General features: G+C 49.9%; 1 protein-coding gene across 5 annotated transcripts in view; it reads right to left on the bottom strand.

The window, feature by feature from the left end:
• Klhl3 (kelch like family member 3) overlaps positions 1 to 16,821 on the bottom strand; it is a 118,745-nt gene that overhangs the window by 78,032 nt on the left and 23,892 nt on the right. For 2 of the 5 annotated variants that reach the window (XR_012910348.1, XM_075969463.1), the window contains exon 3: positions 11,289 to 11,395. The exons of 2 other annotated variants lie outside the window; for them this stretch is intronic. Coding sequence is in view for 2 of the 3 variants with exons in the window: in XM_075969463.1 (XP_075825578.1) it covers positions 11,289 to 11,395 (107 nt within the window). In the remaining variant the exon portion in view is untranslated. Of the gene's footprint in view, positions 1 to 2,303; positions 2,364 to 11,288; positions 11,396 to 16,821 lie in introns of all 5 variants that reach the window. One more of the 5 variants, XM_075969462.1, reaches the window with a different exon arrangement.

The following is a 16,821-nucleotide window of genomic DNA, read 5'->3' as shown; positions in this document are numbered from 1 at the left end:
CCAATCTTATCGTTGTTTATGAAACAGTAGAAATGACTATCCCAAATTAAAACTTTAATTTAAATTGGCTCTGAAAAACAGCAGTGATAAGAGTCACTACCGTGTGCTAGGCCCTCTGCTAAATGATTGTCCACAGAACTTCATTTCATCCTTGTGACAGTTTCCAGAGCTGGGCGACATTACTGCCCTTTGGCAAATTACTGAGCTGTCATCTCAAGAGTTGTTTATACACAGATGAAAAAGGCAGGGCTAGGACTTGAAGTTGGACCAACTCTAGACTTAATCTCAACTCATGTCTAATAATAGACTCATAGCTAATAAATCCCTCCATGTTTTGAACCTGACTCTACTCAACAGCTTTGACAAACGAGTTGTAAAACTTAAAACTTGGGTTAAAAGTCTAACCCAAGCCACCATAATAGTTAGCAAGTGAGGACCAAGAGGGCTGAGATGTTGTTACGCTCATTCCCCAGCAGCCTCATCACATAACGGAGGAGCTGGCACGGAACAAACACCTCGGAAGTATCCCGCTGAGTGGGAGCTAAAGAAAGAGGTTTTCTCTTGGCAGCTCATGACGTCATGGGCTGCAGTCATTCCTGCGGGAGAGAAGCCACCCAGAGACTTGCTCATTCTTGTTTCATTCTGCTTCTTAAGACAGGGTCTCATTGTGTAGCCCAAGCTGGCCTCAAATTCGTAATCCTCCTGCCTCAACCTCCCGGGTACCAAGAGAGCAGAGTGTGCTACTACATCAAGCTAGGAGCTTGGCCATTCGTAGTTCTTCACTTATCTCTAAAAGTTTCACAAAATAGCTCTAGAAAATAGAAATACAAACCCTGTAGCTCTTTCCATCTCTGAGTGCAACCCCAAAAGAGCCTTCTCTGCTGGCTTCTCCCAGCGGGGCTCTGCCAGACACCCAGAGAAACTCACTTTACGTATCTTTTTGGCTCTATCTCTGATGTCGTATGTTGACACTCGTGTCCCATGAGGGACAGATATTTCCTCATTCAGCTAGCACATAGCGAAAGCACATGCTTGACCTACAGGACATGTGGTGACCAAGTCATCCCTCTGTCCTGGAGTGAACTTAGGGAAGACAGGACAGACCATCAACCCCACAATCACAAAGGGTAGTAAAGGCTAGAAGAAGGGGCTGTGCTTAGAAAACCTTTGGCGGCCAGGAATCCCTGCACTGGACACTCTACACACATGACGAACACACGAGAGCACACGTTTGCTTCCCTGGTCATGGAGTCCACGGTTCCTATTGGATTGGCCTACTTTTAAAAGCCACTGATCTGGAAGCATCATGGCTACTCAGAAGGGAAGTGAGAAAAAGGGGGAAAGTATTCCAGGAAGAGAGAATAGTCAAAAAAAAAAAAAAAGTCCAGAAGTGAGGAAGAAAGCAGCCTTGACGGAACCACAAGAAGTTCAGTCTAGAACTAGTGAGGTGGATCAGCAGAAAAAGCGTTGACAATACCAGCCTGACAGCCTGGTTCTACCCTGCTACCCATGATGGAAGGAGAGAACCAACTTCCAAAACTGTCCTCCCTGCATATTCTGTGGCGTGCACACGCACACACACACACACACACTCAAACAAGAACAATAATGATAAAAACATTGAAATACACAGGGAATACTGAGAGAGCTAGAGAGGCAGATAGGAGCCAGGCTGCCTGAGTGCTCACAGACAGCGTTGAGGCGTTCCGCCCTCGTGTGGAGGGAGCAGAAAGCCACCCTCGCAGGCTTGAAGTAGCTGAGGGATGCTCCGTATGTTTGTTTGGAGTGGATCACTGTAGCTACACCAGGTCAAGTGGTTTGAGGGTGAAGAAAGAGCCTGGAAGAGGGTTATCAATGGGAAAGTCCCTGCAGCAAGCAGGGGGAAAAGTCTGGTGTCCCGCACTAAAGGGTTTGACCTTGAAGTCTTCAGGATCCACAATGGACTTTGAACACAGCCCTCTCTCAGAACCATAGAACAGTTTCACAGCCCATTAGACCTGAGCCCACATTCCAGATTCTACAAGCAAACTAAATGTATACATGTCCTGTTTGGCAGGTGAAAGACTGCCCAGCAGGACCAGGTGGGCAGAGACTCAACCAAGCAAGGAAGAGAAAAATCTTTAATTATTATATGAGATTCAAGAAGTCTAGAAAAATCACTGGCCCATCTTCCAGACAAGTCCAATCCTATTATTAAGTAGATAAAGGTTTGATGATGAGAAAGAAATGGTAGATTCGCAGCAGGTCTCTGAAGAGCACGCTCTTAGAAGGAAAGAAGGGCTACTACGTTCAAGGGTCCTTACACTGTAGAATTCCTCTTTCTCCTGTCTTGAGTGATCTCTGCTGTAGTTTAGTCCTGTGCCCTAGGCAGAAAGAAAACAGGAAAACACTTACCCCTTACTCAATGATCCCTCACAAGAGTTAAGATGATGTTTTTAACCCTCACCCAAGTTCTAAGACCCGCCTTGCCAACTCAGTGAACTTCAGTTGTTAGCTTAACATGGCAAAAAAAAATATCCTATCTGCTCCTTGAATCCTAGCTAGTCCTCCAGCAGTTGGTGGCCTGAGCCATTTTACTGCCAAGGTCCAATTTCTGTCTCCTGGGAAATAAGGTTATTTCCTGGTCTGCCTTTATCCCTAGGCTGGGTAAGAATCAAAGGAGGTGATCGCAGTGTGGAGGCTGAGACTTGGGATTTAGCAACGCCACAGAGAGGAAGATCACCCCAACAACCAGATCCCATGGAACCCCATCCCTCCTCTAGCTGTTTAGTTAATAACAGACGGAAATCCCTGGGTAACCATAGTGATCCTCACATTCTCCCTCACCACCCTCAGAATGGCACACACTACTGCAGTGGCTGCTACTACTGCAACTGCCACCACCACCATCAGCACCCCTGCCATCATCATTACCATCATCACCACCACCATCAGCACCACCATCAGCACCATCAGCACCCCTGCCATCATCATCACCACCATCACCACCACCATCAGCACCACCATCAGCACCATCAGCACCCCTGCCATCATCATTACCATCATCACCACCATCAGCACCACCACCATCAGCACCCCTGCCATCATCATTACCATCATCACCGCCACCACCACCACCATCAGCACCCCTGCCATCATCATTACCATCACCACCACCATCAGCACCCCTGCCATCATCATCACCACCATCACCACCACCATCACCACCACCATCAGCACCCCTGCCATCATCATTACCATCATCACCACCATCACCACCACCATCAGCACCCCTGCCATCATCATTACCATCACCACCACCATCAGCACCCCTGCCATCATCATTACCATCATCACCGCCACCACCACCATCAGCACCACCATCAGCACCCCTGCCATCATCATTACCATCACCACCACCATCATCACCACCATCAGCACCCCTGCCATCATCATTACCATCATCACCGCCACCACCACCATCGGCACCACTGCCATCATCATTACCATCATCACCACCATCACCACCATCAGCACCCCTGCCATCATCATTACCATCATCACCACCATCACCACCATCAGCACCCCTGCCATCATCATTACCATCATCACCACCATCACCACCATCAGCACCCCTGCCATCATCATTACCATCATCACCACCACCACCATCATCACCACCATCAGCACCCCTGCCATCATCATTACCATCATCACCGCCACCACCACCACCACCATCAGCACCCCTGCCATCATCATTACCATCATCACCGCCACCACCACCACCACCATCAGCACCCCTGCCATCATCATTACCATCATCACCGCCACCACCACCACCACCATCAGCACCCCTGCCATCATCATTACCATCATCACCGCCACCACCACCACCACCATCAGCACCCCTGCCATCATCATTACCATCATCACCGCCACCACCACCACCACCATCAGCACCCCTGCCATCATCATTACCATCATCACCGCCACCACGACCACCACCATCAGCACCCCTGCCATCATCATTACCATCATCACCGCCGCCATCTCCATCAGCACCCCTGCCATCATCATTACCATCATCACCACCGCCATCACCATCAGCACCCCTGCCATCATCATTACCATCATCACCGCCACCACCACCACCACCATCAGCACCCCTGCCATCATCATTACCATCATCACCGCCATCACCATCAGCACCCCTGCCATCATCATTACCATCATCACCACCACCACCACCATCAGCACCCCTGCCATCATCATTACCATCATCACCGCCACCATCATCACCGCCATCAGCACCCCTGCCATCATCATTACCATCATCACCGCCACCACCACCACCACCATCAGCACCCCTGCCATCATCATTACCATCATCACCGCCACCACCACCACCACCATCAGCACCCCTGCCATCATCATTACCATCATCACCGCCACCACGACCACCACCATCAGCACCCCTGCCATCATCATTACCATCATCACCGCCGCCATCTCCATCAGCACCCCTGCCATCATCATTACCATCATCACCACCGCCATCACCATCAGCACCCCTGCCATCATCATTACCATCATCACCGCCACCACCACCACCACCATCAGCACCCCTGCCATCATCATTACCATCATCACCGCCATCACCATCAGCACCCCTGCCATCATCATTACCATCATCACCACCACCACCACCATCAGCACCCCTGCCATCATCATTACCATCATCACCGCCACCATCATCACCGCCATCAGCACCCCTGCCATCATCATTACCATCATCACCGCCACCACCGTTAATGACTATAACACACTAGGATCTAAAGAATGGAACCAGGTTATTCCAAAGGTTTTATCTGAGTTAAAACCCCAAATATGTTTTGTTTTAGCCATTATGGTAGGACAAGGACCCTGAGCTCACACCATCCTTAGGCCACAGTCACTTTAATACCATAATATAAGGTGTTGGGCACTGAAGACACGCCACTTGGTGCTTGTTTCCTTCTTGGCAAAACTGGTCTTTGGGCCTCGACCACTGACAAAATGCATGTGTCAGGACCAACAAGCAGGATACAAGAAAAAGGACTGCCAAACCTTGCCAAGACAGGGTAAGACAGTTTTGAAATTTTTCCTACCGCTGAAAATGGCCTGTCAGTTGCTCTAGGCCTTGGCCAGCGTTGGCTGCTTCAGCAGTGCGATGAGACGCTGGGTGGTCGCCCAGGCAGGCAGTTGTCTGCCATTCCTTGCAGATTTTGGGAGCCACTTGATTACACTTCCTGTTTACTCAAGTAATATTATTTCCCTTCTCAGGTCTTTGATGGGGTTGAAAACTAGATAGTCATAGTTACTTTCCTCTCATGACTTAGCCAAGCCATTTCTAACAGAAGACTTAGACTCCTTAGGATAGGATAGCTAGTTAAACATCTAGCATATATTTCTTGTTTGATATTGTTTGTGCTGGTTGTAATTCTAATTTTTATACCTGGCATTTGTTCTTATTGTATATAGTTTTGTATTAGACTTAGAACTCTTCTATTTTAGACAAAAAGGGGAAGTACTATGGGAGCTCCTTCAGCCAATAGCCTTTAAGACCCTGGCCACATGTACTCTATCTACAGAGGTAAAACATGCACGCCCCCTTGACTGCTGGATTCAGTTCCTGTTCCTCACTTGTGCATAGGACTGCTGATCTGTGAGTCTGCCTCTAAATAAAGAGACTTTTATTATACTCCATACACGAGTATTATAGTCCATACTCGTGTGGGACTACTTTATTGTAATCAAGAACAATAAGGCTTGTTTTTAATATATCTAGATGACATGTACAACAAAGACCTCTGGATAAAAACAACAGAACACAGGTTAAAGGGCAAAACAAAAAGAGAACAGGGGACTAGAGAGGTGGCTTGGTGGTTAAAAATGCATATTGCTCCTGCAGAGAACCCAAGTTCACTTCCCATATCCACGCTGGGCAGCTTACAACTGCCTGTAGCTCAAACTCCAGGGATGCTCTCCTATGCTCTCTGTGGGCACCTGAATTCATGTGTGCATATCACACACAGACACATCATTTGAAAAATAATAATGAATAAATTTCTTTTTAAAGAGAGAAAAAAAAGTTGGCCGGTCTGCCAGTTGTCATAAGAACTTTGTGGCCCCTGACGTAGGTAGAATGCACAAGAAAGTCTTACTCATCCCATATCCACAACCAAAGAATGGGCAACACATAGCCCTGCGGCCTTGCCACTCAGTTTATGCTAAAAGCAGTAGAAGCAATTAAGTTACTTGCCTGTTCCAGACCTTTCTGCAGGCAGGAGGAATGCAGATACTCTAGCAAGCACTCAGACCTTCAGTTTACAACATGTCCCTCTTGCTACTGTGGGTAGGACATGGTCGGGGTGTGGATTCGCATTCGAGCCACCATGGTCAGGGGTGTGGATTCGCACTCGGAACCACCATGGTCAGGGATGTGGATTTGCACTCGGAGCCACCATGGCCAGGGGTGCGAATTCACATTCGGAGCCACCATGGTCAGGGATGTGGATTCTCACTCGGAGCCACCATGGTCAGGGGTGTGAATTCGCACTCGGAACCACCATGGTCAGGGGTGTGGATTCACATTCAGAACCACCATGGTCAGGGTTGTAGATTCACATTCGGAGCCACCATGGTCAGGGGTGTGAATTCGCATTCGGAGCCACCACTGGATGAAAACCGGCAGCACTCAAGCCTGACTGGAAGGCCTAGGTCCCACTCCTCAGTTAAAAGGAGGCCTCTGGACTTGAACATGCTGAGAGAAACAGACTCCACAGAAGCCACCTGGGCCTTTTCCTGGTGAATTTATACATTTTAAAACCAAATCTGATAAGTAGGAATATTTTGTCATGTGTGGGGATTTTTTTAATGTCTACCAGGTTTTAAGCAGAGCCGAGAGGTCTCAAACACACACAAGGCTTATGTGGCACCAGTAGGTGCGTGGGCTGGGACATCTCAACAAAGGCAAAGAGAGGAAACTCAGAAAACCGTGAACCAACAATAGTAAACACTTATATGCAGTAGGGCATTCAGGTGAATGCCCTTCCCAGTTGTTCTCAGAGATATGTGTTTATACAAAACACTTGAGTCTCCTGGGTCTTCAACATGAGCGTGGCTGGGCTGAAGCGACGGCCCAGCAGCTAAGAGCATCCATTGCTCTTGCAGAAGACTCCCACGTGGTGGCTCACGACCATCCATAACTCTAGTCCAAGGGTTGTAAAGCCCCCTTCTGCCTCTATGGGCACCAGGCACGCCATACATACATGGCAGTCGAACACCCATTTACATAAAAGAAAACAAACGGATCTAATAGTGGATTTCCTTTGATGTACACAGCCTTCAGTCAAGCGCTTCCTGTCACAGGAATCTACTCTAAGGAAATGATTAGCGGTGTAAGGACGGCTAAGATGCAGGTTCCCATGGAAACATTGTTTGTAACCGAAAATGCTGAGAAGAACTATAATCTCTAACAAATAAGGGAATGGATTTTTGGTTAGGACGGAATTTTATGAAGCTATGAAGTCAGGATACAGACATGACTTCACGGGCAGAGGAACACGTGAAGGGCAGATGCTAAGTGCCGTTAATGTTTTCTGAGCACCTGTCCACGGCGGGTGGAGCTCGTTAAGCAGACACAGGCTTTTTACCTCAGAAAGCTGATGACTGACAAGCATCGTCGGTGGTTAGGGAAGCGTTGAGGGAAGCCATGGTACCAAAGAGAAGCGTAAGGTACCGGGCGTGGTGGCAAAGGGATCTGAGCGTGGAGGAGCCATGCCAGACTCTGCTAAGGCACTGATGTGTGAGTCATAATGAAGGGTGGAAAGGAGCTGGGCGGAGTGGAAAGGGGAAAGAAAAAATTCCAGATTAGCAGCAGCTTTTAAATGCATGTGTATTGAAGCATGGCTATTCAAGCATATGTGAACCCACTTGTTCTGAAAGCTATGTTGCATACGTACGTGTCCATCAATAGAACATCTGAAAGAATGACCACCTAAATGCAGTAGTGCACGGGTTTACTTTAATTTTTTTTACTTTATGCTTGCTCCCATTTTCTGATCTTTATATCTGTAATCAATGTGTGTAGAGGTATTTGGATGGGTAGAAGGAAGGGTGGATAAAAGATGAGGGGATGGACGGTCACCAGGTCATGTGAAGGGCTTGGGCAGGGAGATTTGTTCCTCTTGGTCCTCTCCTCCCTTCAGTTACGGCCAAGATCTGTCCTAGGAGCACACACGCCCACAACTGTGTCTGTTCTCTAAGGCATTTCTGCTACCCACAGGCCTGTTTGTTGGAGCCAACAGTTCAATTCATTATATTTCTGAGCCGATTCCTCTGTCAGTGCTGAACTTACAAAACCATGCATACAAAGCGTGCCTGGCTAAGCTGCATGTTGAAACTGTGGCTGAATAACTATTGGAGAAAGATAAATTCTTCCAAAATGACTAGCTGCAGGTGAAGGAAAGAGGCGGAAGGAAGTAAGGCCCTGTGGCTAGAGTTTGAGGCCACTCTAAAGGGAGGACAGTGAGAGCCCCAGGTGGTGAGCACAGCTGCTCTAAGGGAGGACGGTGAGAGCCCCAGGTGGTGAGCACAGCTGCTCTAAGGGAGGTTGGTGAGAGCCCCAAGTGGTGAGCACAGCTGCTCTAAGGGGGGGATGGTGAGAGTCACAGGTGGTGAGCACAGCTGCTCTAAGGGGGAATGGTGAGAGCCCCAAGTGGTGAGCACAGCTGCTTTGACGGGAGGACGGCTGACATCCCCAGGGGATGATCACAGCTGCTCTGAAGGGAGGACAGTGAGAGCCCCAGGTGGTGAGCACAGCTGCTCTAAGGGGGGGATGGTGAGAGTCACAGGTGGTGAGCACGGCTGCTCTAAGGGGGGGATAGTGAGAGTCACAGGTGGTGAGCACAGCTGCTCTAAGGGAGGACGGATGACATCCCCAGGTGGTGAACACAGCTGCTCTGAAGGGAGGACGGTGAGAGCCCCAGGTGGTGAGCACAGCTACTCTAAGGGAGGACGGTGAGAGCCCCAGGTGGTGAACACAGCTGCTCTAAGGGGGGACGGTGAGAGTCACAGGTGGTGAGCACAGCTGCTCTAAGGGAGGTTGGTGAGAGCCCCAAGTGGTGAGCACAGCTGCTTTGACGGGAGGATGGCTGACATCCCCAGGGGATGATCACAGCTGCTCTGAAGGGAGGACGATGAGAGCCCCAGGTGGTGAGCACAGCTGCTCTAAGGGGGGGATGGTGAGAGTCACAGGTGGTGAGCACGGCTGCTCTAAGGGGGGGATAGTGAGAGTCACAGGTGGTGAGCACAGCTGCTCTAAGGGAGGACGGATGACATCCCCAGGTGGTGAACACAGCTGCTCTGAAGGGAGGACGGTGAGAGCCCCAGGTGGTGAGCACAGCTACTCTAAGGGAGGACGGTGAGAGCCCCAGGTGGTGAACACAGCTGCTCTAAGGGGGGACGGTGAGAGTCACAGGTGGTGAGCACAGCTGCTCTAAGGGAGGTTGGTGAGAGCCCCAAGTGGTGAGCACAGCTGCTTTGACGGGAGGACGGCTGACATCCCCAGGGGATGATCACAGCTGCTCTGAAGGGAGGACGATGAGAGCCCCAGGTGGTGAGCACAGCTGCTCTAAGGGAGGTTGGTGAGAGCCCCAAGTGGTGAGCACAGCTGCTTTGACGGGAGGACGGCTGACATCCCCAGGGGATGATCACAGCTGCTCTGAAGGGAGGACGATGAGAGCCCCAGGTGGTGAGCACAGCTGCTCTAAGGGAGGTTGGTGAGAGCCCCAAGTGGTGAGCACAGCTGCTTTGACGGGAGGACGGCTGACATCCCCAGGGAATGATCACAGCTGCTCTGAAGGGAGGACGGTGAGAGCCCCAGGTGGTGAGCACAGTTGGTTTCCCAGACTATATGGTAAAAAAACCTTCCCTGACTCAAGTGACACAGGACACCTGGCCAACTCCAGCAGGTACACAACTCCAAACTGAGACTGACCCCTTCGAGTGATGAGCCAGGGAATACACGCACAGGGGGTTCTTACAGAACAACACCAAGGCCCTGCCAACAACCCTGTCACTCCTACCCAGCTATGCACCACAGTAGGGAAAACGAGACGTGACAGAGGGAAAAGGTTTGTGTCCACCGCTCTGCAAGCTCAGGCTCTCTTCCTCCCTGCACTCATCCACTGTCTTCTGTAGAGGGCAGGGTGGACCCAAGGCTGACAAGACGGGTCTCCCGAGCACCTAAAGCTCACAATTAAGCAGGTGACACTTCAGTCACACATTAACAAAATACTTGTGCCCTGCTATGAGCATTTAAGATAGGGTGACAAACAGGTCAAACAAGAGTCCCATCTTCACAAGAAATGAGGAGACAGGTTTTAAAAAATGGCTATAGTTTAGTCTTTTAAATGAGGATGGAAAGAGCCTCGTTGCAGAGCTAAGACGACGACAAGAAGGGCCTTTGCTGAGGGGATACGTGTACAGGAGGAGGAGCGCCAGTTACGCAAGGGCACAAGTGTCGCGACACCAGGGCACAGGCCAGGTAGATGTAAGAGGATGGGTGCCACACTCAGAGCAAGCCCAGGCCACTTAGGAAGCATGTGGCGGGGACGCCTGAGCAGGCTGGGTGTCTCACAAGCCCAGATGGCACCCTCCGACAGCAGTCATACGGGACAAGGGGGCATCGCAGACGGGCAGCTCAGCCTGTGGGATTCAGGGACTCAGCCCAGGCGTAACTATGGGAGATCCTTAGGCAGGCCGACCTGTTCCCTGCAGACTTGGCAAAGGTGCTGGAGTTGTGGCAGACCCTGGTGGTTCCTCTACCATCACCAGATGTCCACACCTTCAGAGAGATTACACGAGACCCCTGATTCACGCCTGGGAGAAATGACCAGAACAGTCCCTGGGGGCAAGCACGGGGCCAGGTATGAAGAAGCCACTCCCTTCTCACCAGATGTTCTCTGCCTTGGCCCTCAGCAGGCGCAGCAGACAGCCAGAGGTCTACACTGTGGACGACATTCCCCCACGGCTGTGATGCTGACACTCGAGACTCATGAGCCCTTTGATTCTTTGTTCTTGGTGGGGACCCGAAGATTACATGTCCCACTGACCTGGCTGAGGCTGAGGCCCCCTCAGGTTCTCCATGTACAAAGCTCAGAACACAGACGCTCTTTGTGCCTCTCCTCCCTCCCCTCGTCCTGCTCCCCCACCTCCTGCAGCCGCCCTCAGTGTCCTCCTTAGGTTGCTGAGCGCCCTGGCCATACCTGTGAACATCGCACAGAAGTAAGGGCTGCAGGCCGCCAGGACCACTCGGTGGGCTTCTATCTCCACGTCTTCTGCCACAATCATCACGTCACACAGCAGCTGCTTACTGTAAGACACCAGTGAGGTGACAGAAAAGGTCACAGCATGGACACCCACCCCTGTCCCACCCCTGTCCCACGCTGACCATATAGAGGGCAGGCACAGAGACTGTTTCTTGTCTTGACACAGGCAGGGAGGAGGGCTCAATGATGTTGTCTCAGTGAGATGCCCAACACTGACCTCTTGACCTCCACACATGTGCACACATGTGAACACACACACCAGAATCTTGCAACTATCTTCTTACATGGCTGTCACCAACGTGCCACCATGAACTTGTAAACGGGCTTAGCATATTTCACCTTGGACCCTAGACACTAGGCTGCATACCTGCCACATAATAGATCCTACACTGTTTCAAACAAACAAATATATGGAAATAATCAATACACATTCATGGACAGGATGGGTAATTGAGAACTGGGCTTGGTGGCACAAGCCTGTAATCCTGGCTACTCAGGAGACTGAGGCAGGAGGATCTCATGTTCAAGGCTATGGAGTAAGTTCAAGGCTCACCTAGGCAATTTAATAAGACCCTGTCTCAAAACAAAAGGTAAAATAGGCCTTGGGGTATAGGCAGTGGAGGAGAACCTGCCTAGTATATGTAAGATTCTGGGTTCAGTGGAGCTGGATCCCCAACACCTCAAAAAAAAGACCAAAAAAGGATATTTGGGCACCTTAGGGTGCCACAGGACCTAGGCAATCCCAGACCTTCTCCATCAGCCTTCCAGGTCCTTACCTCACCTTTCACTATTGTCTCGACAGCATTTGCTGAGTGAGGGATTGCCAACCACTTGTCTAAGTGCTCCCGCAGCCTAACACCATGTCATTTAATCCTCTCTACAATGAACTCACTGAAGTGAGGCTAATTGTTATGCCTGCATCCTGCAACGAGGGAACAGAGGCCCAGAGAAACCAGTAAGTTCCTCAAAGGCCCACAAGAAAGTAGAGATGGGATTTGAAGGCACGTAACTGAATCCCCAAGCTCCTTCTGTGGTACCCTGATCACCACTAGCCTCTTCTTTAAAATGCTAGCAACAGGTGAGAGGCAAGGAAGACAAGGGCATCTCAGTTTGCTCACGGGCAAGGAAGGCAAGCTCGTCTCAGCTTGCTCGTGTCTGGCTTTTGTCTGAGGATGCTGGATCAATGAGTCTGTTGTGGCTGGCGGTGGAAGAGAAGTTGAGCACCCGCTATCTCTGGAGCGGCACACTTAGTCACTACCAATACCAATGCACTGTTGAAGTTTCTCTCAGAGAAACAGAACCATAAAGCCTGAGCCCACAAGACCTGCAGACACTCTCCCTGGCCTTGGATAGCATCTGGCCTCTGAAACTCAAAGAAGGGAAGAGATGCCCAAATCAGAAGGCTGAACCCTGAATACAGTTCTCTAGACTAAATACAGTGCCTTCTCCGAAGTATCCCCAGGCTTCATCACTGGCTGGCACTTAGGGCCAGAAAAGACAAGGAATGGAGGGCCGGTGGTGGGGCTTCTGGGATGGGTAAGACCTTTGGGAACTAAGAAGCCAAGACCATTGGACCTCATTCTACAGCAGGCGGCACCAATGGGAACAGAACTGACTCTGCTGTAAGTGGACGCAAGAGCACAAGCAAGCCTGCACCGTTTTCTTGACTGTCTTAGCTGGGAAAAACACTACGCCGTCCAGTTTTGAGACAACTTAGGTAAAACGGTGAGACTCTTGTCTAAAAATACTGAGCAAGAACCAAGCCCCTGAAAGAACACACTAACATAAAAACAGCCACTGTGATGGTATCTCAATTGTCAAAGGCCCAGGATGACCTGGGACACGGCTGTAGGCACGCCTATGGAGGATGAGCTTGGTTAGGTTAACTGAGATGGAAAAACCTGTTCTCTGTGAGCGGCACCATTCCCTAGGCTGGGATTCTGGCCTGCATATACAGGAGGAAACGAGCTGAGGGCCACCATTCATGGTTCCCCATTCTTGACAGAGAACACAATGTAACCATCTGCCCTAAGTTCCTGGGGCTGCGACACCCCCCGCCACTGATGGGCATAGCCTCAGACTGAACCCAAATAGACCTGTTGTCCTTTCATTGCCCTTGCCGGGCACTTTATCACAACACAGAAACAGTCGCTCAGGCAGCTGTACAGATCCACAGAAAAGAGTTAGAAGGCCATAAAAATGGGCTTTTGCTACTGTTAAATGTATTTTATGACATTTATGGTCAATGAACCTATGAGAGGGTGCATGTTGGTATATATATACATGTGTGTACAGGTGCACACACGTGTGCACATGCGTGTGGAGGCCTGAGGTCGATGTCAGGTGTCTTCTTCATTTTCCATCTCATTTTTCAAGTTTGTTACATTTCATGTTTTACTGGGGTGGGGGGCATGCCAAGGCAAGTGTATGTACATTTGAAGGTCATGCCATAACAAGCATATATGTGCATGTGAAGGTCATGCCATGGTAAGCATATGTGTGTATGTGAAGGTCATACCATGGTAAACATGGTTGTGTGAAGGTCATGCCAAGGCAAGCATGTGTGTGTGAAGGTCATGCCATAGCAAGCATGTGTGTGTTGTATGAAGATAATGCAGCGTGAATGAACCACCAGGGCAGCATGGCCTCGCACTCAGGGAATCCCAGCACTCTGGAGATGGAGGCGATGAACCGCCAGGGTGGCGTGGCCTCGCACTCAGGGAATCCCAGCACTCTGGAGATGGAGGCGATGAACCACCAGGGCGGCGTGACCTCGCACTCCCAGAACCCCATCACTCTGGAGATGGAGGCAAGAGGTCCAGAAACTTGAGTCTAGCCTCGGCTACAAAAATCAAAAAAAAATTCAAAAACCCAAAAATAGAACTGGAAGATGGCTTAGTGGGTAAAGTGTTTATCTTACAAGCAGGTCCTCAGTCCCCCAAACCCACATCACAAAATTAAAAAAGCAAAAAGCTAGGTGTGGGGGACACACATTTGTAATCCCAAGCAAATCTCTCTGGAGTCCGCTGGTCAGCTAGCCTGATCTACTAGGTGAATTCCGGGTCACTGGGACCCTATCTTTAAAAGAGCTGAGTGGTTCCTGAGTAAGGACAGCCTGAAGTTGTCTTCTGGCCTCTAAATGCACATACACACATATGCATGTGTACCTTACATGCTTGCACCCACACACATGCACACACGCAAGTAATAGTCATTTTTCAAGAGGGCATAGAACAATCTGTGGCCATGCAGAAAAGCCATGTGAAAAGCACCGAGGCGCCGGGGTACCGCTCACTGAAAGGACGCAACCCTTAGCAAGGCCAACCAACCTTCAGCAGAGAGAGAATTCTAAACACAGGCTGGAGCCTCTATGCTTCCTGCTCCCCTCTCTCAGGCCTGGTCAGGATGTGCATCTCCAGAAAGGACTAGTCTCCACTACCTGCTCTAGCCCAGGAGCCAGAGTCCCCCACGGGAGCTCTGCCACCCAAAAGCACCACAGTCAGAACCACGCACTGAAATGGAAAGGAGGGGCAAGGCTGAGTGGTTGCCAAGGCAACAGCTCCTTCTCTACCACAGAAGTAAAAAGAATAGGAAACTCGGGAGTTGTGTGATTCATAAATTGCAAAGAGCATGTGTGCTTGAACTAAAATAGTTCAAAAGTGAGGGAGGGGAACGTGGAGACAATGGGAGATGCAGGCCCAGGCCCCTGGGTACTCCAGAGCAGTCATTGGTGCCGCCTCAGCAGAGTGAAGTCTGCCTATCAGCTCGCCACTAAAGTCCCATTAACGTCACCCGGATCTATAGCACAGTGATGCAGGTCCTTCTGCCTGCCTTACCCATCGACCCTACTTTTTAAAGACGGTCTTCAAATACCTTGGGGTTTGATATTGCCTTTCAGTACCGTAAGAACAGAAGCCTCCCTGAGGGCCAGAGCTTTGATTCTCTTACCCACTGCCCAACATCTGCAACCCAACACAGAGGCTGATGTTTTCAAGCTAACCGTGACAGAACGGTGATGAGCCAGACCTCAGCACTAACTAAGGCCTCGTCGCCATGGTCTTCCAGGCTGTTGAATCGACTCTCTTCCCAGGAATTGATCCTATAGAAGTAATTGCCACGGTGTACGCGTATTTAACAACCACAAGACGTGTGCTAGTACTATTCTGAGCACGTCACTTACTAACCCTTAGCAATCCAGCAAGAGTGAGCGGGTCACTGACCCACCATTAACAATGTAGCAAGACTGGTGTTATTAGCCGCCCTTCATGGCTGACAAAAGGGAGATCAGGGAGAGTAAATTGCCCAAGGCCACGTGGTTAGTATGAGCTAGAACCAGTACCGGAACCAAGTCTGTGCTCGTGAGAGGACACGCCAATGGAAAGCCAACCACTGAGAGTGCGTTTTCCCATGCGGCATGAGGAATGATGACATCCATCAGCAGGGGACTGACTTTTACTATAATATGCCAAAAGTGGGATGCCGTCTATCCGTGTGATTCATGTTAGAGACAGTGAGGTAGGAAAAAAATGGTTCAGTGATAGGACTATGAGAGAAGCCAAAGAAGAGAAAGCGATTCCCCAAAGCTCTACCAATAGGTCATTAACAAAATTCTATGTGACTTTTTAAAGCATTTAAACTTTATTCTTATTTTATGTATGTGGGTGTTTTGACTGGATTACATCTGAGCAGTTTGCATGCAGTGAGTGCCTGTCGCAGCCAAAGGAGGGTGTCAGACCCTGAAACTGAAATTACAAATGGTTGTGAGCTTGGATTTGAACTCTGGTCCTCTGCAAGCGCAGCCAGTGCTCTAAACCACTGAGCCACCTCGATTGGTGATTTTCTCATCATCTACCTTCTCTAAATGTTCTGCTGCAATAACTACAGCGCAGAAAGGAAGACAGAGACAGAGGGCAGGCGCAGCTCATGCCTACACCCAAACTAAAAGTTTCAAATATAGATAGAATGTGGTCCATTTGAACAAAGCAGAAAGAGGACGGACGAGAGTATTCATTTAAACCTCAGCAAAGGATGTGGTTCTCAGACTGATGTTTTCCCAAACACTAACCCGAGCCTAAGTCTCAAGGACGTGTGAGAATCTTTAGTCAGCCACAGCAGAGCCTTCAATATGCCTACGTGCATTCTCAAGGCCAATCGCGTTCAACTACAGGACTCCGTTTTTCCACAGTGCCTAGAAGGAGCTAGCGTTCCTCGGACGTCAGCAGTGCCAAGCCCTAAAAAGGTGAAGGAACAGTACGACTCCTGGGCAGAGGCAGACCCAAGCCAAGCAGACGCTCTTGGAGAAAGACGTGAAATCCAGGAACCAACAGGTACACCAGGGTGACTTCTAAATCTAAAAGGAAGGGGTGTCATAGCCGGGGGTGAGGAGGGAGAATCTGCACAGGCAAACTCAGGCCTGGGGAGAAAACCCACTCTTGGACAACTGACTTAATCTGTGCCCTGAGGGACTAAA

This window comes from Microtus pennsylvanicus, chromosome 4 (assembly GCF_037038515.1).
Source record: "Microtus pennsylvanicus isolate mMicPen1 chromosome 4, mMicPen1.hap1, whole genome shotgun sequence".
In the NCBI taxonomy this organism is placed as follows: Eukaryota; Metazoa; Chordata; class Mammalia; order Rodentia; family Cricetidae; genus Microtus; species Microtus pennsylvanicus.
This window is presented reverse-complemented; position numbering and strand designations above follow the sequence as displayed.